The 23,966-nt window shown below is 44.3% G+C and overlaps 1 protein-coding gene across 14 annotated transcripts in view; it reads right to left on the bottom strand.

Annotated features, from left to right (window-relative positions):
- RFX2 (regulatory factor X2) overlaps nucleotides 1-23,966 on the bottom strand; it is a 60,488-nt gene continuing 36,522 nt past the window's right edge. For 9 of the 14 annotated variants that reach the window (XM_072845514.1, XM_072845518.1, XM_072845515.1 and 6 more), the window contains 13 exons: nucleotides 20,979-21,053; nucleotides 14,353-14,534; nucleotides 11,932-12,051; nucleotides 10,709-10,824; nucleotides 9,691-9,809; nucleotides 9,260-9,372; nucleotides 7,037-7,188; nucleotides 5,965-6,062; nucleotides 5,159-5,308; nucleotides 4,560-4,768; nucleotides 4,070-4,223; nucleotides 2,338-2,380; nucleotides 744-2,183 (listed from right to left, as the gene is read on the bottom strand). In XM_072845514.1, coding sequence (XP_072701615.1) covers nucleotides 2,074-2,183; nucleotides 2,338-2,380; nucleotides 4,070-4,223; nucleotides 4,560-4,768; nucleotides 5,159-5,308; nucleotides 5,965-6,062; nucleotides 7,037-7,188; nucleotides 9,260-9,372; nucleotides 9,691-9,809; nucleotides 10,709-10,824; nucleotides 11,932-12,051; nucleotides 14,353-14,534; nucleotides 20,979-21,053 — 1,641 coding nt within the window. In that variant the 3' untranslated portion in view covers nucleotides 744-2,073. Of the gene's footprint in view, nucleotides 182-743; nucleotides 2,184-2,337; nucleotides 2,381-4,069; nucleotides 4,224-4,559; nucleotides 4,769-5,158; nucleotides 5,309-5,964; nucleotides 6,063-7,036; nucleotides 7,189-9,259; nucleotides 9,373-9,690; nucleotides 9,810-10,708; nucleotides 10,825-11,931; nucleotides 12,052-14,352; nucleotides 14,535-20,978; nucleotides 21,054-23,966 lie in introns of those variants that run through there. The other 5 variants (XM_072845511.1, XM_072845522.1, XM_072845510.1 and 2 more) reach the window with 4 other exon arrangements.

Below are 23,966 nucleotides of genomic sequence, written 5' to 3'. Positions count from 1 at the left end.
AATTATTGTACAGGCCTGAGCATTTGATATATGTTTATTGCTATTCAGGTTTAGCTGGGAATTTTGTGCATATCGGGTTTAGGTGGTTATCCAGACTCCTTGCACAGTGCTGCAGAGCTCCAGAGCATCTCATTTGCACGTCCGTGGTAAGCAGAAGATGGCTGGGTTCGGTCGGTAGCGGCTGCAAAGAAGAGCCAATGCACCAGCTGAAGTTAATATCACACTCAGTGGGAGCAGGGGAGTTTAAGACTTGGTTGCTCAGTTGTTTTTTTAGACCATCTTATCTCATCAGCAGGATCTGAAGTGCGGACTCTGACCCAGGGAGTTTTCCTTGTCGTTATTTACAAATAAATCCAGCTTTCTCACTTGTCTCCTGCTACTTTGATATGAGACATTTACAGACAAACATCACCCTGACAGACAACAGCACGGGACAGTAAGAGGGAAAGATGTGCCACTATACACACTTTCTTTTTACTTTCCATTAGCAATATTTTTTCAAGTGTCACAGCTACCTTAGTACCATTCGGAATGAGTAAATAATATATTTGGATAGAATATACTCCGATATGCAAATGTACACGAGGCCCCTGGAAAAGCTCACATCAAATACTGTATCATTAGAAAGAATAATAATAAAAGCTATTTATGACACGGCCTTTATTCACAGAAAGATTTGCCCCGGGGCTTTGTTTTTGCAGTTTGGCTTGATGACAGATTCTGCCCCCACCCCCCCACCCCCCCCCCCGCTGCCCTGTAGTCCACGTCAGCCCAGACCCACAGGACACGGAAAGGGCGAATAAAACCCCCCTGCAGCAGAAGCTCCCCCAGCTCAGCCCCACGGGAGCCACCACCGCAACGACCCTGCAGGAGAAGGCGAAGCGATACAGCAAGGGGAAACGCCACCGTAGTGTTGAGCATACGCGGGGCCCGTGAGAGCCCCTCGGTGCTACATGGGATAGGCTGTTTTATTTTATCAGAGTCTGAGCAACAGGCACTGCTGCACCGGCTCGCCCAGAGCTGGGGGGAAGCAGGCACGCCGGCCCAGCCTAAGGCACTGCAGTCGCACATCCTTGCCCATGCTCCGGACGCAGCCCCGCAGGCAGCTGCACCCTGCCTTCCACATTTTAGAAGGACATCAAGCGAGAATTTTACAAAACTCAGGATGCGGGACCAGTTCCCCTCTGCCTGGGTACCCTGGCAAGGATGGGGATTGCCCGGGCAATGGGATTGCCTGTGGGATTGCCCATGGGCGTCAGAGCACAGGGGGCAACGAACACGCTTTGCGACCAGCTGCCGCTTCCTCAGAGTCCTTTGGTATCTTGAGCTGGCCTGACAGTGTCCCAAGAGCATTTGCGGACCAGCGATGAAAAAACCCAGCTGGGGAGACACAGGAGCAGGTGGGAACGCTTGTCCCGTAGTCCCAGAGTGAGCACGTGTCAGTCCCAGAGCACGTATGTGTCAGTCCCAGAGAGTGCACGTGCACCACTCCACCGGGACCAGATGGATGTGCAGCCTGGAGCCCTCTCCCCAGGCGGGTACAAGAGAGACGAACTGTCCTGCGCTCCCCGGCACGAATGATTTGGCAAAGTCAGAGCCAGGACAGCTTGTCTTGAAAGGCTGGAGGAGAAGGGTCAGGTATTTTTCCTTCTTCTTGGGCACTGATTGGTTCAAGTTTGTATCACAGTGAAGTCTGAGAAGTGGGGAAGAAACCCAAACCACCTTCCCTGAAAGAGAAAGCCTTGTTCGCCCGCCTCGCTCAGGCTGGAGAGGACAGCCTCTCCTAGCCAGGCACATCTGATCTGCTGCTGACCGTGGAGGCTTGATCACTCAGTAGCAAACTTTGGACCTTCGCCCTCCAGCCAGCAGTCATGCTGGAGGAAAGCAGGCGGACAAACCAGCCCTGTCCCACAGCCCACCCGGGCTCACCCCTAGAACCCATCCTCAAACACAAGTAAACATAAAGAGAAACTAAGAGGCACTAATAACGCAGATATGGGGAGACTCAGGCTTGCGACTGTCAAACCTGGCTCCGGATGTCTTCATCCAGCTGGAGAAAAGCCGATCCCCGTTTCAGATCTCCTGCAGCGAGTGGCCGGGTTCGCTGCGTTCCCGTTTCACCAGCGGCTCCCCCACGCTCCGGGAGTCTGTGTCCACCTCGCTGCCCAGGTCACTAATGTCATCTGCAAAGGACACATCTCAGCATGAGAGTGGCGACCGGAGGGGAAGAGGTCCCTTCTCCCAACAGAGCAGGGTGGAAGAGCCAGCACGAGGTTCCCCCTCCCACAGCAATTCAACCCTGGCCCAGAGGGACTTCCCTTGAGGGAGAGGAGGTACCTTTGTCCAGTAGTGTTGGGGACAGGGATGTGAGGTCACCAAACTGAAAGAAAAAGGAATTACCAGGTAAGTGAGGCTTATGGAGACCCAAGGCGCCAGACCTGCAAGCTGGCATCTATTTCCAAGCAATTCTAACAAGCAGCTTAAGTGCTCAGGAGAAACCACAAGCATCAGCAGTGCCGGTGGTGAAGAGCAGAAAGCAAAACCAACCACATGTTTTGGGGAAAAGTCTGTCACTGGCATTTAAACCTCTGGGCAAACACCACACACAACAATCCAGGGCAGGATCGAGCTCTGGAACAAAGGGAGAAATTTTTCTGTCTCCCAGGTGATGACCAAGTGCTGTCACAGACCAAAGGATGGTGCCTTTTCTCCAGCCCTCTGCATCTGTTGGGGAGCTGCTCAGACATGCCAGCTATTCACCTCTCCTGGGACTTTACCATCAATCCACCTCTGTGCAACTCTCTGCAAAGCCTTTGCATTCACGTCAGAAAAGTGCTTTGGTTTGCAAGGCCACGGTGCCAAGTGTACCCAGAGAGCTGGGAATACATTGGGTTCTGGACATGTGTTGTCTCCCTCTGTGACAAGGTCTGAAACACTAAATTGCTAAAACAATAATGCTGAAAAGTCATGCAAAGCTGGGCAGCAGAAGGAACTGAGGAGAGCAGGAGTCATAAAGCGAGGAATGGAAACAGAAGGACACAGTTCATCCTCTTTTGCTGGGAAGAATCAGCCTCCTCCTGGAGAACAGAAATATTGCAAGAGTTTAAAGAAGGAAAGGCAAAACCTGAAGGAGGAAAGCTTCCCACAGCTAGGTTTTGCTGGAAGCCACTCTCTGCCTTTCATGTTCCTCTAATATCAATAAAGACTGAGGTTTTGGAGGGAATAGTGGGAACTCGCAGCACTGCCGACTTGGGGCAACAGCATGGGTCTAATGGGAGGGGAAGGGAAAGCAAAAGGCATGCGATTGATTTGTCTGGCTCCCCTACATGAGCTCCATGGAAGGAAGAAAAGAGTTATGAGCTTCAAGGAGCAAATGAGATCAGTTTTAATCTAACAGTAGTTTCTATATTGCTGTCACAGTTGATTGGGGCCTTTTAAACCTGGGCATTTCAGAGTGAAAAACTGGAAGTGGCTTCAGCTAGGCAGGACAGGGCCTGCCTGCAAGCCAGGTGCCAGATTTGCTATCTGATTTCTTAAAAAAGATCCCAAACAACCCCCCCAAACATAAACAACCCATCACTTCTCTTCTTCAAGTCAAAAATTGAGAGAGTGGCTAACTGCATGTGTACCTCTGGAGCTTGCAGAGGCCTGAAGAAGTTAGTGAACGGTATCACTGAAAGTTGCAGGGAAAGTAACTTCTGGACCTTTTTTTGCTTGCTTTAGTTTTTGTGTTTGATGGGACTTTGCTCTGGCAGGAACCCCAAAGACAGGGTTGGTACCCACAGGTTATGGAGAGAAGTGGGGAGATCCTTGTCTTCCCTCCTGCAGGGCTCCGAAGCCCAGCTGATGCTCAACTGCGCCAAAACCCACCAGCTCAGGTATTAGCGAGCCAGGATGGAAGATGCTCAAGGAGCTGGATCCTTGTGCCAGGCACTCAAAACAACTCAGTAAATCCTTCGGCAAAGATGGTTATAGAAACGTGTTCAGGACACTGCGGTTTGTGAACCAACCGTGTCTCTTTAAGCGCTGCTTAGTTTGGGTTTGTTTCTAGGGAATAAACAATTCTCACCTCTCCCATTACAGCAATCGGCGTCTCCCCTGTCGCCTGGGCAACACGATGCTCTACCAGATAAAACATGTATTCATCATACAGCAGGCGAATCAGGTGGAAGGAACCAAAGCTGGCAGCACTGCGCAAGGTGAGGTCACGGATCACCATGGAGCTGGAAAACGGCCGGGAAACAAAATATTTGGGTTGTGTTTTACACTTGCATCACGGCTGATGTGAATTCTTGACCCTGAAGGCAGTGGGACACAGTGCTCTGTTTCTACCTCTAACCCAAGAGTATCAAAGCACTTTAAGAAATTAGTTGATGGCAGTATCCTATCCCCATCCTGAAAGGATACGGGAGACGCAACACTCCCTTCTGTACCAGGGCAGAGCAACAGTTAACCAGAGTTGCATGGGAATAAAGAACTTGGCCTTGGCTTTTCAAGGAGCTATTTACATGCCCTAAGCCCGATGCAGAAATATCTCCAAAATGAGAAAGAAAATGTACCTATAGAAAGACCATTTCAACAGGAACTGCCTGGCTGCCTTGGGGAAGCTGGGACTGCCCTCATGATGCTTCAGGACTTGAGTAACAACATTATCCAGCCAACTAGCCCACTGGTCCAGAGAACTCTGCTGCTGCAGAGTGAGCTTGAAATCCTGCTCCAGCTTCTGTACCATGCCTTCCTCACACTGGCACACCCATGAGGCTTGCTCCTGCTCGGGAATAAGGGTTGACAGTTACTCATGCCAAGCCTGCGTGGTTGTTGCATCCCAACCCAGGAATTCAACTTCATTTCTAGGAGACAAGGACTCCAAACCAGTGCTGAATCATGTCTCCTCCGATCTGTCCGGACCACAGTACAATATTATTATTAGAACTATATTATTGTTGATAGCACTACTTCTTACAGAAGTTCCTTCGTACTTTCTCCACCATCCACAGTGAGATGGCAAACTTACTTGGAAAAGTAACATCGAACCCATTAAATTGTTCATTTAATTGCTTCTTAGTATTGCAAATAAGATGCTGGTTACCAGCAGACAACCCCATTATAGAGTCCCAGTTCTAGACAACATGACCTAGGAAAAGATACCATAAGTTACCTGCACATTGGCAAAGTCAACCCGATTGAGATCGCTGAGCATCTGGTTTATCTGGGAAGTGTTCTGCAGCACCGCACGGGCGGCCTGAGCCAGGTGGTTCAGGGATGTGTATCTCCGTAACGTCTGTGCAAAGGCACTCACTACCCCGACCTGCAACACAGCACGCAGGGCACCGTGAGCAGGAGGCCACGGGGCTGGAAGGCAAACTCTTCTCAATGCTGAGCTCAAGCACACAGCACACATCAGCTGGGGTAACCTGCACAGTCCCACCCGTGCTGCTGTCCAAAGCATACACAAGCGCTCCAGAGCAGCACTTTTGCAGCATCTATTGCATCTTGCAAATCAGCCTCTGCATTTCTTTTCTTTAAACTAACAGGTTTTCACACTCTGCCTCCAGCAGAGACCAGCAAGGTGAGAACAGGCTGCAAGAATCCATGGCTTTAGGTGAAGGGGAGTAGGAGCCTTAGGTTCAAACTCTGCAATGCCATTCAGTCCATGAGGTGTCCTGCACTTTCTAGTAGGACAGCTTCATCCCAGTGCAGAGATTTTCTTCCAGAAAGCTTTATCTGCAATTTCAGGACAAGGGAATGGCTCAATGGACAGAGCACCATCAGCTTCTGGTGCAAAGGAATTGCCCTACCTGTCCTCCCACTCCTTGCTGATTTTGGTTCATAATTATTCATTACTTCGTGCTAGTCTAGAGTACATGTGGCCAAACCCCAGCAGTGACTTCCAATCACTGTGGAAAACTGCAACACACACACGCAGTTTGTACCCCTGACCTGCACCGCGCTCCCTCTGCTTACCTTGGTCTGGACAATCTGGGGGGGAAATTCACTCATTGCGTTCATCAGCCACCCTTCCAAACTCTTGGCAAAATTACGAATCGCCTGTGTAAGTGTGCCTGCAAAGAAGTCTGCAGAGTTAGAAAGGCTGCTCCATATCATCTTTGGACACTACTTTCTAGCTGGGGACTGCTGTGGAAAGCACAGCCTCTCATCTGGTTAGCTGTGATCTCAATTTCCTTTCATCAAGGAAATCAGCTGGGTCCTGAGATGCACTCAAACTTTTCTTATTCTTATTCTCTAATGTTACTCAAACTTAATCTTTTATTCTTATTCTTATTCTTTTCTTATTCTTATTCTTATTTTCTTATTCTTATTCTCTCTTATCCTTTTCTTATTCATGGTCCTTCTGAGCATTTTCCAAATGTTGAAATATGCTGTTTAAAGAAATACACGTGCCCCAGCATGTAGACTGACAACAGCAGCTCAGAGGGACATGGCTTTCCAGTACCGCTCAGCCTAGTCTATGGCTGAGTTGAGGCCTTGGGGAGACTGCTGCACGCGCTTCACTGAGGAGCCAAATCAGAGCGAAAACCCTCAATATCCCATCACTAATCTCCCAAACGAAAGTTGACCCCAAATTTCCAGGAGGTGCAGTAAGGGACAGGATGGTCCTGCATAAACAAAGATACGATCTCCAAGGAAACATCTCACAAGGATTAGCCGTGCTTACTTGTGCGTTAGGCTTATGCTTTTACCTTGACTTCTAGTCAAAGTCAGGAGATGTGATATGCAATAAACCAAATTTTAAAAAGCATGGGAATTTCCAGGGGCCACAAAGTACTGTCGACGCAGAGCAATGCTGCAGGAGAAATATTGCTGTTGCCATAATATTTTAGTTTATATTCAAACCAAAGACCTGTAAATCAGCTTTTACAATGGAAATCTTTGTGGCAAGTGGTAGCCAGACCGAGTGAGTCATGGATCACTGTTTGTCAGACACAACATCCCGTGACTCAGACCAGCGAGGAGCAGGAGCTGAGCAGGAGTCGGGACCACCCGTGTTCTCCTGACCACGCCGCAGGATACTCACTGGGTACCGGTCTGAGCACATCTGGGATGAGAATCTCCACCAGGGCCTGGTACAAGATGTGATCGCAGCTTCTCATCCATTTGAGGATGGGTTCGTATTTGCACAGAGTGATCAGCTTATCTTTTGGGAGGGTCCCTTCATGTTCTTCATCGCTGTGGGAGGAGGAGGAGGGAGGCAGCATTAGTAGCAGGTTTGCATTCAGTGCATTCACCATTCCTCTCAATTTCTAACCTGAGTTTTCAGCAGAAAAAAGCCATTCGTGTTTCTTTCAAAAGGAAATGTTTGATTGTTTGTACAAGTCTTCGCTGACACTGCAAGCGTCCCTCTGTCCGTGGGGTCAGATCTCTGACCACAGTTTTCCCTCAAATCTATAGGTCCCGGTGCTTGGCCTTCGCTTCTTCCATCTTTAGCCTCAGTTGCCTTTCACACACTCATGTTCATGTGGAAGTGGGAATTGTATTTCAGTACAGTCATTTCAGCAAGCAAAGGCTTAGCTGGTGCCTCCTTACAGACCCAGCTATTTCCAAAGCCTTCACACCTCTCTCCTCTGCTCTAAACCTCCTCAGCTGTAGCAGTAGGGACAAAATGTTTGCAGTGAATGTTTTTTGAGCAGACTAGCCAGTATTGACAGATCCTACAAATGGTTTTGAGGTGTTTAACACCTTCAAATGCTGAATGTTTTCCAAAGGAAAAAGATTTGGTGTTTTGATGAGAACAGAGCATATTATCTCTAACTGAATGAGGTCAATCAAGCTTGCATTATTTTCACTTTATAGATGTATGGAAACTTTTTCTGCATGATTAAGGCATAAGATATTGGGTTAAACAGCAAGCAGAGAAAACCGAAGCATTAATGCACTGCCAAGAGCATCAAAGCAGAGCTGCTAAGACACTACGCTGAGAACTGGGAATTTGCAAGGGACTTTCCCCATGCATTACATCAAAACCATTAAAGCCAAGCCTTGGACATACTATAAAGAGGTACTTACAGCCTCTGCCTGAGCGGTTTTTGTAAATGAACTCCACAGGCATACTCCTAGAACACTCACATGGAGAAACTGGCCATCAAGTACCTAAACTTTCTGTTAAGTGGAACCATATTCTGCATTTTATCATGCTTTCAAACAGATTGCCACTTTGATAATATTTTGGTTTTATATTGGTATATATATAAAGCAGGGGGAGGGAGTGCTTTATTTACCTATCTTGATTATTAGCAGTGGTATGGAGGGGTACTAGAGCACACAGCCTTAGCAAGATATGCTAGTTTAGACAGAGCCCTACAGAAATGCTGCCTCCAGTATCCAGGGAGCCTATTTGTACTCTCTCTCTGGTGTTGCAATATGCCTTGGAGTTACATCCTTAAGTAAAAGAGATTTTGAAAGAATCAAACAAAGCTACAGTGATTCTTTGTGGGAAAACATCCATTGGGTAATAGCTACTGAGGACAACAGGGCCATATTCTACAGATTAGTATGGGGTATTTGCTTATTACTCAAACTTTTACCGTTTTTCTTCTGAATATAAAATGTCAGTATCGGAAGTCCTTATATAATCTGTAGAAGTGGACAGGATAGACTTTTAATACAAATTTTAACAAGAAACCTTCACCTTTTCAATTTTCTCTATTTTCACTTATTTCCATTCCCCTGTCTCTTGGCAGCAGACTACCAACGCATAAAGGATGAAGAAAAAGCAATAACAACAAGTCAGGCAGGAGCACAAAGATCAGAGCAACTTCGTTTGCCATTATCTGCCTCAAAACATGAGGCACTTAAAGATTTGGATAGCCATCCAAAGAAGCAAGTCAGTCTAGATGTCACTAAAACCTCAGAGTCTGAGATGCCACTTGAGACCGATACCTAACGACACGGAATCGTTACTGTCTGCTGTTGCTGACCGTTTACGAAAGCATCATCCCGTTCTCATCCATCCAAACACTCTCTGCATTTTGGATTAGCACTTGTTACAGGAGATATAAGGCACATAGATGTACAAAATCAGAGCAGATGCTTTCCTCGGAGGTCTGAACTTTGTGCGGTCATTACGATATTAAACACTTCTGACACTCTTTGTAACGATTCTGCAGGGAAGTAAATACTTTCAAGTCCTACAAAGCACTGAAAATGCTTAATGAAGCTGAAAATACTTCATGCATTTTTAAAAGATCAAATACCACCAAAAAATGGATCATTCAGAAATAATCAAAGCACAGCAGTGTACCTGGACGGCAGGGCAGTAGAGCCATCACTAGATGGTGTTTTAGGACTCCAGAAGGATTGCCACAGTTTCTCAATATAATGAAACTGAAGATTCATTACAACATCCAAAGTCGCCTAACAACAAAGAACACAACTCATTAGCTGCTCTGCTAGCATTCTGTCACACAGTGTAAGCATAAATTTCATGTGCTGCCATTTAGATTAAATGATTTACAAGAAAAATAACAGAAAGGGCATTGTTTTAATAATCAACGTAACATAAAACAGGTCACACAATGAAAAAGTGACATAAAGTGCAACATTTGAGTTGTAATACCTAACAAATCAAGCATTCCCTATTATAGCTTTTCCCAAGAGCAGGATATGAGATGAGCACACGAATTATGTCCCACATCAATTAATAAACCAATTAAAAATATTCAAAATAATCACCTCGCAGTGTCGCCTGTAAAGAAGCTGCAGAGTTTTCACATCATTCATGGTGACCCCTTCTTGTAAGAGGACGTTAGCTAGATCAGGGGCGGGGAACTCGGGAAAGACATGGGTTACATCTAGGGGAAAAAAAAGATTGGGAAAGATGGTGAGAGTTAGGAGCACTCAGTTATGCAGGACTACAGATGAGTACAAGGTGCTGCTCTTGCTGGTGGCTTTCAACAGGGGATGAAACAGGAGAAATGAGACCGATTATCTAGTACTTTCCCAATTCATGCTGTTATTCTTGGGAAAAAGTGAACAACCGTGGCCCATTTATTCAATGTGGAAAGGAAAATGTTTTCTTTCTCTCTGTAATTAAAGAAACAAGAATACATTGTCCTCATCTAGCGGGTTTCCCATTAGATTTTCTCTGAAGCCTGAAAAATGTCTCTCTGGTATTTTGAGAGTACAGTGGAACATATAATTGGACAGCAGACATATCAGAAGCAATTGTATTTCAGGGAAGGCTCAGAGCTGGCCAGGATTTGGTATCTCTACTGGAGACACGTAGATCCACGACCAGCAAAGCCAGACAGCTTATCTCCCAAGGAGAAGATCCGAATGGATCGTCTGCATTGGATACATATTGCAGCCTGTGCAATGAAGAGAATCGCTCTTCTCCCTCCGGCTGCCTGTCTTAGCAAGGCTCTTCAGGACCTCCACTCCGTCCATCCAATTTGGATAAAACCAGATGGATTAAAAACATACTTAGAGGGAACCGACAGACCTGACAGTACAAGGAAAAAGCCTTCCTGTGTGTATAGGAGTTAGCAAATAAACTTAGCAAGTGTGATGTTACAAGAGCTTATTAGAATATATTATATATAAAATATATGTATATTATTATAATACTGTAGATCTATTAGAAAAGCAAACAAATGCAGAAGAGATGGGGCTTGCTGGACAAGACCTTCCTTCCTCTTAAAGTTATAAGCCTAGATGTGAGATATCTAACACATTAAAGCAGTCTCCTCACCTATGAATTGCTGATGATGTTGACTTTGAGCAGCAACCGATTGCTCCGGTGTAGTGTGCGGGTTACTATTGGACCCACTCTCTGCCATGCCATCCATCTTCTGCGCTGGTCTATACCTAAATTTAGAGCGTGGCTTGGGATTTACACAGGCACCAGCAAACACGTATATGTTATTTGCAACACAGTCATGCAGACCTTTGCGTTCGTCATGTAATACATGAGGCTACATTCAAGGCCAGCGTTTTGAGGGCTGACCATTTATATCATCTACTCAAGTGGAGGGGGAAAATGGAACCTCCTTTTGAAAAGCACTCCTCAAGACAGAATTAAAGGGGTTAAGAAGTTTGCCCAAGGTGACACCAAAAAAAAAAGAAAATTAGAAGCAGAGCTGGAGTGGGTGCCAGAGCGCAGACTCTGTCTCAGGAGCTGACTTTTGCATTTATTTTCTGTTTGGGAGCTGAAGAAATAAATTCTTCTGCTCCTTCTTCACTCCAGCAAGAACCAGAAGTGTCTGTGCTTCCAGGGGACAATTCCAAATTCCTTTGCACATTGTGTTTTATATTCAAAATTACTCAGACACAAGACTCACCACAGAACTATTTAACTTGCGCTTTTGCACAAAAAAAAACCCCAAACAAAACCCAAAATCCACCCAAACACAACACAAGCCCCCACGTCCTTTACACTGATTTGGCACAAATAACTCCATAGCTGAGGTCCTAAAACAATTCGGTCACAGGGATGCCATGAAAAGCAGCACATACGGTGGCATTCTCCATAGCAGCGGGCTGAATCAAGCCGCTGGCAAACAGAATAGGCAGATAAATGCTGTTTCATAGAATCATAGAATGGTTTGGGTTGGAAAGGACCTTTAAAGGTCGTCTAGTCCCTCCCCCCTGCCATGAGCAGGGCCATCTTCAACCAGATCAGGTTGCTCAGAGCCCCGTCCAACCTGACCTTGAATGTTTCGAGGGATGGAGCATCTACCAGAATTGGTTTTGGACCCTTCCACTACTCAGAGCAGCCAGTGACTTGCAGCCGCCTCTTCCACAGCTCAGCTCTGGCACTTCAGCAACACTTGGGTTTGAACTGCCTCAACATGCTCCCTTTGCAAGGTCCCAAGTCCCAAGATGCGGTCTGCTGCGTTCTTTGGGAAAGGACCCTTGCCCATGACAGCGTCAGGGGGCATCGCGGGTGAGCTCCAAGACGCTGGGAGCACCTACCTTTGCTTCTGGTGGATGGGCTGCTGCCTCATTGCCATGTACTGAGTGTCCTCCTGCAAACGGTTCAGCGGAGACTCTGGCTTTAGACGGATCCCATAATAATGATATTTGGAGTTTCCCCTGGAAGTATCAGCATTGAAATTGCTCAGTGTAAGCTAGTCAATGGAAGGGACATCGTAGCCCTGCAATTTACTCTTAGGCTTGTTTTGACAATACACCCTACTTCTTGCAGCACATGTCGGTTTGCTGCCAAGAGCTATTTGAATGGCTGAACTAATGAACTAATGAATGCCATCATCCCCTATAAAATTTAAAACCACATGTCGCAAAGTTCAGTGACATCCACATTTAAAACCCGGCAAGGTTTGTTCCAAGTAACCCATGGTAACTGGAGAAGAAAAGACAAGTGTTACAATACTAAGTGTTATTAAACAGAATGACAGAAAGACCTCAAGGGACACTTTGCTATTTGATTAGGGTTTAAGGATTTGTTTTTTCCATAAAAACAAAGTTCCATCTTTATCTAGACTTGGATAAAACAAACCTGACTGAATAGTCAACTATGATAAGAAAAATGTCTTTCTGTTGCCAGCATTTTCACAGCAACAGCAACAGGCTTTGATGTGGCTTTATTCTTGGAGTTGCTCATTTTTGTAGTTTTTGTAAGAACTGAAAGCTTTTTGCAAGCAAAAGAAGTTGTAATTCTTTTTCTTTTGCTGGTCAGTAAAACTGCTGTTATGCTCCTTAGGCGAATGCCTTTCCATCACATTAGACAGATGTGTCAGTTAAACTTTTTCCACCAAACTGGAATTTTTCAATCCCCAACATCTGCTTTTGGGAGTGAGGAGGACAATTATGCAGCCATGGATACATGACGACTGTATGTCCGACTTGGCTTTCGCCAATTTGTCGCTAACAATGGTTGAGCTGAGCCCTTGGTAGGAGAGAAGCCGGAGCCAGGGGAGCAGCAGCAGGGTCTCCAGAGCCCTCTTATTGGGGTTGCTTAAAATTCATTTGCTGTGTCACTATGACAGGGTCTGGAGGCACCTTAAATCCAATGATGCTTCCCATTGGAAAATTACATAGAGAAAATTAAGAGAGGAATATTTGTCAAAGAATTAACCCTTCCTTCCTTGTTGGGGGAATTTTCTCTTTTCAAGGGGACAGTTGAATCGTTCACTCTGTCACTGTACCAAAGGGTTTTACATGCACTGACTGCCCAGGTATGAAGTACGCTTCGGCCATGTCTTAAGTGATTTTAAGTGCCTGCAAATTAAATAACATTTATAATCTAAATGAATTAATAAAAAAATAATGGTAGACAGCTATTTCCATATTTATTGAGGTTTACTGTATCCTCCCCAGCCTGCACATTTGCAATTTTAAGTGGGTTTTTTGCTTGTTTGCTTTTTCTTTAATCCTTGATGGGATTAAAGAATTTCTCTCCTCTAAATAAATTATTTCAGCGCTCTTGCACTTGAACCAATCTACAGAAATCCAAACTCTCCCCTGCTCTTCCTACGACTGTTGCCTCCACATTCCAGCTGTGGAATGCCCAGGACACATCTGGTTTTGTTCTCGTTCAGAAGCCCAAATATCTAAGCTTGAATTTTATTATAAAATCTTACACAATCAGAGCAATCACTGTTTCTCTAGTGTATTAGCTACTTTTTTAAAATTAGAAGCTGGGATAAAATGCAAACTCAGCTGTGCAAGCTGTGCAGATACTTGGGATGCTCTCTTGAAGGACACGTATGTAATTACAGCAAGTATACTTTCTTATGGTACGCTTTTGTTGTAACATCATATGGATCTTTGATGTTTTAAAAGAAAAAATCCTGTCACAAGATTCAGCCTGCCGTTTTGGGAATTTAATCTGTACAGCTTGTCTGCATCAAAGATGTTGGCACAGGTTATGTTCTCATACGTGATGGAGGAACTTTACTGGACCCAAAGGGAAAAACCACTTCACCGCACCAGAATTTTGGGCTCTGCAGCTGACAGCAGCAATCATGAAGACGAGTTACTTCATCTTTTTGAGACAGTAATGGAATGAGAAGAAGCCTAGGTTCAAATAAAATATTCTTATACTCCTTAGGAAATGGACTTAGACCAAATTCCACTGTGTGGATGGACAAGGCACTGTCACCAGAGACCTGGAGCGTGTCTGAAAATAACTGTATTGTCAAGCCGCTCACAACGCTGATTCTGTGAGAAGGCAGCTTTGCCTCACAACACACGGAAATTACTTCTGTGCCTCAGAATAGCAATTTTTTTTCCCAGAAGATCATAGTTGGTTGTTTCTGTAGATCTCAGAAGAAAGGCCTGCGCCTGCTAAATGATGCTCGGTAGGTTCTCAGTATCTGTGAGAGAAGTTGTAGGTTGTTTTTTTTTTTTATTTAAATGTAGATTCATACCAACCTGGTTCCCAGGCGGCGAGTCCTCAGCCCCATGAACACCGACCGGATCAGTTTTCCAAAGGAAGCGGCGTTCACTGGATCCAGTTTGTGCTCCTGGCAGTGCCGCAGGTAATGGTTGTAGAGAGAGCTCCTGGGAAGGCTGACGCCTTCCGCTGTCTCATAGTTGTCCAACAACCACTGGAGCTTTATGTACGGAAAACATGAATAAATAAAGAACACATGAAAGTCTAAAGAGAGCTGGAATGGGCTGCATAAAACAATGTCAATGCTTAAATGTCAGAAGAGCCCATCTGACATTAAGAGTTCAAGAGAACTTAATGCTAGGTAGTTGATTTATATAAGTTAATTTATATAACTTATGCCAGTTGCATTTTTATAAAAGTGAAAGGACCCCCAGACCAAAGCTAATAACCCAACAAAAATGCTGTCAGATTTTGAAAGAACATTAAAACATAGTCTGCCTGCCATCGCAGTGTCCACCTCAGATTCAGGTTAATTCCTGCAGAGCCAAAATAAAGCTGTAAGAACTCAAGTTTTCCAAGAATAAAGATGTTAAGGTACTGCCTCAGAGGAATAAATTTTAGGAGAACCAAATATGCTGCAAAGTCTTTATTAATTTGAAGATTGGCATGTCTGCAACTGTTCACTTAACAATAAAATTAGTGGTTACCAAAGCAACCTTAAAAATCTGAGGTGTTCCATCTATTTTTCAAAATTTACTGTCTGAACTTCTTCTGACATTTCTGTTGATTAAAGTTTGCAATTAGATATAAATTATTTATACCCAGCCAGTCTGAAAGGGCAGGCCCGGCACACAATGTCAGCACAGGAATTAAAATGCAAAAAGACAAAAACCTCAGTCTCCTTTAATTGGCTAAATGACTTCAGCATCAATAAAGTAAGTGTTATATTAAGTGAGTTTTTGAAGGAACTAGATGTACAAATGGACTAAAATCAATAGCTTTGGTAAGAGCCCTTTCATTGTCGTTAGGGTCATTTGGGATTAACATTTTCAAGACTTCCCTCTCCACCCAGACCTCCATCCCTGCATGCATAGGAGGCACAGCTCCACCAGAAGCAGCTGCATTCACACCAGATCAGTGGCAAAACAGACTCACGTTATGGATGCCAAAATATTAGCCACATCATCTCCTTACAACAAATAGTTCTAGCACACATTGTAATTAAGCACAAACTTAGTCTAGAAATCAGCGGGATTTAATCATGCACATGGATGTACAAGTTGGCCTACGCTTAAGTCCTGTCCACTTGTACTCCAGTATCTGTCTCTTTTCTACCATGTTCGGTAGAAAATGTTCATTTGGTAGAAAATGTTCATTCTCTTGGTGAAACTTTGGGACCCCAATTCACCACTCTGCTTGAGTTTTATATCAATAACTCTGTGAAAATACAACCTGAAATGTGCAATGACATCTCTGACACCTCACTCCATTGAGTTATTTTCAGTTTATGTATTTCATATCCAATTCTGCTCTCACACAAAAGCTTTACAGCACCTATGAATACATGTTCTGTGGTTGTCATTCACATATCCAAATTTAAACTTCTGCTACACAAAATGAGCTGAATCCAAAGCTGTACAGTTAAAGCTATTTCATTCATTAGTTGGGTTTGATCCAAAGCAATCACAAGTTTAAATGACTGGATCCATCAGTTTTGGTGGCCTTTGGGGCAGACCAGGGGCTGCCACAGCTGGAAGAAGAAAAACCTCTTGGCCATTTTCCCCTCTGTCCTGCTTTTCACAGAGTTGCTTGTCACCTTCCCACCTTCCTCCAGTTACCCATCACCTAAGACACTCTTTGATGTGTTCTTCCACAGATGAAGATCCTTCTGACCTCCAAACCCTGCAGCCCTAAGAGGTGGTGTTTGCTAAGGATCCGTGTCCCTTCGTGCTCTCATCTGCAGAAGAGACATCCTGGGAAGCCCCAAAAAGCTGTTCCCCACCCATTAAACTATCTCTAACAAAAGTGAACCCCAGTGTTTTTGACATAAAAGACCAGCAGGAGCTCAGTTTTTAAGCAGTCCACATCTGTGCTAATTTTGGCCCATCTCCTGTATTTAAAAGATTAATTATTAACAAGGTTCTTTTTTTTTATCCATTTATTTTATTTATCCTCTGGAAGATACTGAATGTGGATCAGCTATTTATTTTCTAAACTTGTGCTAATTCCAAGCCTTAAAAAAAAAAGTTGCATGTTACTATGGAAAATTCAGATATAGGTAAAACCCTCTTATTCCAATTTGATCCTGGACATTTTTAGTCTAATCCCAGATATTTCTAGAATATTCCCTTCATCTTCCAGCTTTCTTCTTCTGCAAGTGTCTTTTTATATTCCTTTAAACATTACAGAGTTTCACAATATGAACTCCCATTGTTGAATTAGAAATCTATTACGAAACTCACAAAAGAATTTTAAAAAGAAATCTGTCAGAATATAAATAATTTTCAAAACATGATTTTTGCTCTTCCTGCATTAGTAATAACAGACCGGGAACTTAAAATGAGAACAGTAAAGATTCTTTCCATTTGTATCCCTTATTCTGTTTACTTTTTGAATTTTGCTCAGTTGTGACAATGACAAGATATTCTACAGCTTCATTTCTGTTTTCACTACGATCAGGTTCCAATAAAATCACTATGCAGCCATATGCTGCTTTGTTTGTTATAGGCACTACAAGGGAACATTTCCATTTCATTTCTACTTTAACTTTGTTTCTATTGTCTGTTAATTTTAAAAAAATATTCTTTAGCAAAAACCTTGTCCTTGTTCACTTCAAGGATGGCTCTTTAAAGATGGAAAAAGTGATACCGGGGCTGTCTGAGAAAAGAAAAAACCTTTTTTTCCTGGAGGTCCAGGTTTGGAGAGGTTTTCTTATGGACACTTCTATGAAAAAGAAACCAATGAAGATACACATTTGTGGTTCATATTTAAGGTGTTTTTATCTGAGACTAAGAGGAGCAGGTTCCTAAGTCCCCGCTTAGTCCAGCTCAGAGTTAGGACAGACCCTGGACCACCCGTGTGCCTGCCGAGCATCCTGAGCTCAGCGACGGCGACAAACGCTTCCCTCGCACCAGGAGCTCCCTGCTCAACACCACCGATCTTTTGCAATTAAAGTTTCAGCAAACATACATATTTTCTTGAAAAGTCTCTTTTTTTCTAGAACAAGTGCCTGTCAGCTCTGGTCCCTTGCACAGTTAAGCCCCGAGCCATCCGTGTACATGAGCACAAGCCCCAGTATCACCTGCCTTTCTCCACCAAGCAGGAGATTCATCTTTCATTAGGTCATTCCATTCCGCCCCCGGCCAAGGCAGAATTATTCCCTTTAACAGTTTTCCTTCTTCTCTGTTCAGTCTCATTTTAGGTGTTCCCACCTAAACACCATTTGGGGGTAAGATCTTTTCCTCAGGGGAAAAACTCCATCAGCACCTACCTACGAGGCATTCACCCACAAGGAAGAAGTCCAATGGTTTATTGGGGTATATTGGTATAATGGGGGTTTATTTTGGGGTTTTTTTTGGTTTTTTTTTGTTTTACAGGCAGTAAGGAAAGAATACGTTTTCCCCGTACTCCTACGAGTGCTATGGATATCTAAGAGCCGCAGGGCCTCAGGCAGGTTATAGCATCCAACTACTTCCTTATGTGCTTAGCTTTAGGCACTCGTGTAGAAAAATTGTAGTCATTTTTCTCAAATTTCTTTGCATCATCTACAAGCTCATAATTGGCAAAGAAGTAATCCTCTGACCCAGCAACTCTGGAGTACACTTGTGAGCAGAGCTTTTTCAGTAACAGTAATAGAATGACATGATTTCATTAGAAACATCATGTGTCACTGGGGTATTAACATTAGCTTAGGCTTCCAAATTTGATATTTCAAGTGCACTTAAATAACCTCTCAGAGAGTTTTTGAAGCTAAATTAAGTTATCAAGTGTGGCTCCATTTCACATTGACTTTGTTTAAACAGCATTAGGTAAAAAATTCCCTCTTGACTGAGACACCTTTAGTTTTCCTCTTTTTTAAAAAAAACAAAGATTCCTGGCATGAAACATCTGCTGACGGCAACAAAATAAACCATTATCCCAAGAATTTACAGATTTGCAAAATGTGGAATTTATAACAAGGGACAGAACACTTACTGAAAAACTCTGCAACCTTAAGACTAAAGGCAATTAAGTCACAATTAATAGCGCAATTAGTGTTATCTCACAACTTCCTCGGCTACTAGCTTTTGTCAAGCTCATATTTTGCTTTCAGCCTTGACAAATCACAGTCACCACCTGCTCCACTTTCTGGTTCTCATGCGCAAGCCTGACAATATCGTGTGTCAGTCACACAAGCACTTGAGACAGGTAATTATCTGTCTGTTTTTTTGTTTGTTTGTTTTTTAACATAAAGAGATGGGAACTGCAACTTCCCAGATAGCAGAAACCCTTGTAACACAGCACGTGCCAGGGACCACGTGCAGAGAGGTTCAGTGCTGCACGCTCATTGGGCTGTTCCATACATTGCGGTTGGGAGCAACCTCTGGCAGTCTCCAGTCTCCAGGAGGTGGATGCCCCATCCCTGGAAACATTCAAGGTCAGGTTGGACAGGGCTCTGAGCAACCTGCTCTGGTTGAAGATGTCCCTGCTCATTGCAGGGGGGTTGGACTAGATGGCCTGTAAAGGTCCCTTCCAACCCAAACCATTCTATGATGATTCTATGATTCCAGTCCAACTTCCTACCCAAAGCAGGGCTCACTTCCAAGGGCGGTCAGGTCCCTCAGTCCAGTTAGATGGCTCAGTCAGTCGAGTCCTGAAAAACTCCTCAGGCAGAGGCTGTGCAACCTCCCTGGGCAATGGCACCGACCTTCCTCCAGCTCTGGAAAGAAATTGCCTGATCCAGTTCTGCAATGTGCTCCATTTCCTACGGGCACTGCTCATACCATCACCTCCTCATTATTCCCACATGTCTGCAGACATCGCTCCATGCTCTGGGAACATAGAGCAAGGACACTGGAGGTGCACGGGGCAGCAAAGGCCCCGCAGGTTTCTTTGGCTCAGGCTCTGCACCTTGGCAGAGGGAATTACCCACCCCAGCCCTGGAGCTGCCGAGGACAGCACGTTGCTTGTGTCTGGACCGACATCCTCAGCAGAGAGCTGATGTGTAAACACACGCTCAGGAAGTAGTTTGTTTGCTTTAGAATTTGTAAGAGATCTTAAGCCTTATGCCAAACTATGAACCATGACCTGAGAAGAGAGACATTAAGTTCTTTACTTCTACCCTGCAAGACAAGGGTGGGGAAAATCTGATCAGAGGCTGGATCGGGCCCCAACTCCATCCTGCGCAGCCTGCGGTCAGATAAAATCTCTTTTCTATCTTTGCTTTCTTTCCTCTGCCCCTTTCCTGCTTTTTTTCAAACCTCCTTCAATACCACACCATGACCCACCCTGTCCTGCTCTGCTCTGTCCCTTTCTGCACTGGGACAAACAAGAAAAATTCCGCAGACCTACGTTATCCTTAGACAAATCTGCGCGGCACTCGGGGCACAGCATGGGCGTGAGAGCACAGCCACAGCCTGGGACAGGAAGGATGCACAGAGATGCTCAGAACAGGAACTACCAGCCTGATTCTGCAAGTTTGTGTTTCCCCAACTACAACAAGAAACCTTCAATTTCTAGAAGCTGAAATAAGGATCGAGCTCATCCAGGAGCCCTGGCTTGGAGTTCGACATCGGCTTAAGAGAATCAGACTGTTAGGTTTAATGTTCCTCTCATTTTCTCAGGCTATTTCTCTAGGGTGAAGATGGCAAAGATTTTTTTTGCAGGACCTAAGAATGACAACAGATCTGCCCCCAAATACAAAGCAAAGGGAAATTTGTTAGAATAAAGAAGTACCACTTTGTGCGCTGTGATTTATCAGTGCAGAACATGCTTCAGCCTAATCCAAAACATAATGAAGTCAAGGCAAGTCCAATGACTTCAACAGGACTTGAATTAGACCCTTTAAATCTCACACAAGCATGTGCTCACCGTTAAGCATTACTGCATGGGAGCCATAAACCATGATGCAGAAGGCCCAGTAGAATAGTGCGAACTTCACACAAAGCAGGGAAATTGTTGGCATAGTGAGAAGAGAGAGGTCTAGCAAATGGATTTAGCATAGCGTTGTATCAGTAACGGTCTCCCTGAGGCACCGAAAGAGGCAATAAAGGCATTCACAGGAGCGGGCTTTTGGTACGCACTATCTAAGGGATATCTGTCATGATTCACGCCAAGTTATCACTGTAGAATTGTGAGTTATTTTTCAGCTATCTTTCAATTCCACTGAAAGGAAAGGAATCCCTCAAATGTGTTTATCTAATTGCCAGCAATTTCCATTGCAAGGCAGATGAAATAAACAAACACAGGGTAGAAGCAGTTCACAGAATCCAGAGCATCTCATAAACAAACATGAACATCATGGCACTTCTCGCAGATTCTTGTTTCCTGGGAATGGGCTGCTTTGGGCAGCACAGCTGAATCCCAGGCTGCTTTGAGTGGCTCGTGCTGTTGAATACACCAAAGGGCTACAAATAATGCTCCTACCAAAGCAGGAAAAAGGTTGTAAATTCCGATTGTAACTTACATGGCTGTTGAGCAAACTGCTTTTGTGTGATGTAATCCCTTCATTTTTTTGTAGGTTTTCAATCGCCATTTCAAGCTAAAGAAAATGTGCACAGGGGAAAAAAAGGAAAAAAGAAAAAGAAAGGAAATCAGATAGTTAGCAACAGCCAGGACTATTATTTCTTTATTAATATTTGAATGATTAATGCTTTATATCAACAGGCTTGTGAAAAAGAGGCAAACAGATGAGGCACAGTCCTTATGGGATGAAGCTGCAGAGACGTTATTGTATGGCATGCAAACTAACACCACAGCAAGAATCCCTATTAGGGCGAAAGAGTGAGACCAGGGGGCTTTTGATCTTCCACTATATGCATTGCCCATTTATAAAAGAGAAGCAGTTTTCCTTCTCCTTTCCCCTTCATGCCTAGACCAAAACACCACCAGACAGATATGCTGCAGCAGGTCAAAGGAGATTTGCTACAGAGAAGGTGCATTTTACCCAGATCTTTCAAGGAAAACTGGAAGTAATGACTTCGGTTATTATTACTTCTTAACATTTTGACAAAAAGCTAATGGCAACTAAACAAAACAGGGGCACAAGAAGAGTTAACACACAGAATGCATAAGCTGGAATGGATAAGAGCTCTTTGCTACTGAAGAGAACTGCAAAAGGACTCTGAAGGAAGAAGGAATGTTTCCATTAAGTGAGCTTCTTCCCATGAAGACAGGCTGGCACATCTTGATGCTACTCGTGCTCGTTTCCACTGATCTCAGAACTTCTGCAAGCGGAGTCATGGTGAGGCATTCTGGCCCCTGAAGAACCCCCTTGCTTCCCTCTGTCTAGCTTCTGTTCTACACACAGCCCAGCTATGGCTGCTGCCTTGTGCCCGGACCCTCTCCTGGACCCTTCTTGTCTTCTCCCTTCTGCTACTGGGGCTCCCTTGGCAATCTCTGGCAAACTACTTTGCAGATGGCTGCTGGTCCCAGAGCTCTAGTGCTCCTGAGCACAAGGTTTTTCCAAGTGAGGAAGGGAAAAAAATCCAAAAACCACCAAAAAATCCACATTAAGGGACTGGCAGGAGCAGAACCTGCTGTTCTCTCCAGCAGAGGTTCTCAAAACCCTGTTATGTGTGACCTGTTAGGGCAGGCAGGACAAGACAGCGCACATCAGCCAGTAAAAGTTGCAGTCAGCAGCTATCTCTAGCATCTGTCCTCAGTCAACATGCATGGCCGTGCACTTGTCTGTAGGCACATGCACAAAGCATCTGCACAATGATCTGTCAACGGCCTCCTTCACATACTAGCTAGCTCCCTGTACTCCAGTTTGCACTGACTCATGGCATGGTGAAGATAAAGGTCGAGATAAAACCAGCCATTTACAAAACCAAGCTCTGTCAGAAAGGTGGGAGAACCTTCAGATCTAATTTCTGAAGTAACATTCAACAACCAAAGACACAGTCTGTGCCATATCCATGTCTGAACGTGATACTCTGTCCAAGTACCTCCAGCACACGTCCCTTGGTTTCCATCACTGTGGCACTCCTCAAGAAGTTATCACTGAATTCAAAAAAGAGTCGGTCTAAGACTATGTGTCAGTGGTTTTTTTGAGAAAACTATCTAGCACACCATGATGTACCATGAGGAACCAAAGACTGATTGCTGATGCAGCCTTCAGGAAATGAGTCAGTGTTAGAGGGAGACACCATTTCCTTCCTCTGTTCAAGGAGCAGCGTGGTGCCGGTTGAGCAACACCTCTTACACAAGCACAGAAACACGGTCTGTCTTTTTGGTATTTTGGTAAGCGTCCCATACAAATGGACACCTTGCATCTGCAGAAAAAAATATTACAGGGGAAAGACTAAAAGCTCTTAAACAGCCCTGCACGAAGGTGAGGAGCTCTGAGGACCCACTAATGGGAGGTCTCAAGGATTTCCTCTCTTGGTATAGCCTAATTTAAATGAAGATTAATAGTGCTCTATTAGCACAGACATTGAATGGGACTGCTTCATGTGCTGTTTCAGCCCATTCGATGGAGCAGAACATTATTCCAGCAGATATGGAAGAGAGGTTTCTTTAAATATTTGAAGATTTTATTTTAGTGTACATACAGTCTTCACCAAACATCCCTCAACCTCCTGAGGCAGCTCTTACACCATTGCTAATTCTGAAGCACTACCTTGTTCCCAGTCTCCTCTGAAGATACTCTCCTTGCTTTCAAGGTCTCAGTGCCAGTTCTGCCTCAAGCATTCAACACGCTCCAAGCCCTCCCGCTTCCCCATTCCTTGCAGCTGCCTCTCACATTGCCAAGCCCTCACATTGCTGGCCACTTTGACATCCATCCCCCTTGCACTACACCCCCAAGGCCACATGCAAACACTACGGCTTCCTTGTCTACATCTGCATGAGCTGTACTTTTCTTTCTCTCCACAAAGATCTTAATCCTGCCCCAAATACATTTTGCCAGCACTACAGCCACTCCAGCCTCTTGAACACCAGCCTTTCCTATTCTCTCTTTAAGCAAGACACTGCAGCAAAAAATAACGTTCCCACCTGTTGATTTGATTTAGTCATTGCTCTCCTTAAGCCTTCCACTATCTGTTTATCCATTAGTATGTGAAATTGAAAGCAGTTATCATGGCACTCTCTATCTGCCTCCAACTTTGGTCTGCGCTGAAAGAACTGAAAGCCACACACAGACACATCCCCATACTGTCTTCCAGACAAGTATCTATGCACTATTGGACCCTCTTGAGCCCCCCCACAAGAGCCACAGATATTTTGTGTTAAAATACCTTCTGAAAGTTCATTCCTACATGCAATGCAGTGAATTTATTTCAGATGCATTTTCATAAAGGTTACCTCCTAAATTCTTTTTTTCCTGAACAGCTTTATCCCATGTGGTAGACAGCTACAAACTAAATCTGTTTATGGGACATTTCTATTGACACATATTCTACTCATGCTTTTTACATTGTGACCATCACCATGGAAATGAAAAAAAAAACCA

The sequence above is a fragment of the Ciconia boyciana genome, chromosome 24 (genome assembly GCF_034638445.1).
Source record: "Ciconia boyciana chromosome 24, ASM3463844v1, whole genome shotgun sequence".
Classification (NCBI taxonomy): domain Eukaryota; kingdom Metazoa; phylum Chordata; class Aves; order Ciconiiformes; family Ciconiidae; genus Ciconia; species Ciconia boyciana.
The sequence above is the reverse complement of the archived record's forward strand: the minus strand, read 5'-3'. Positions and strand labels throughout refer to the sequence as shown.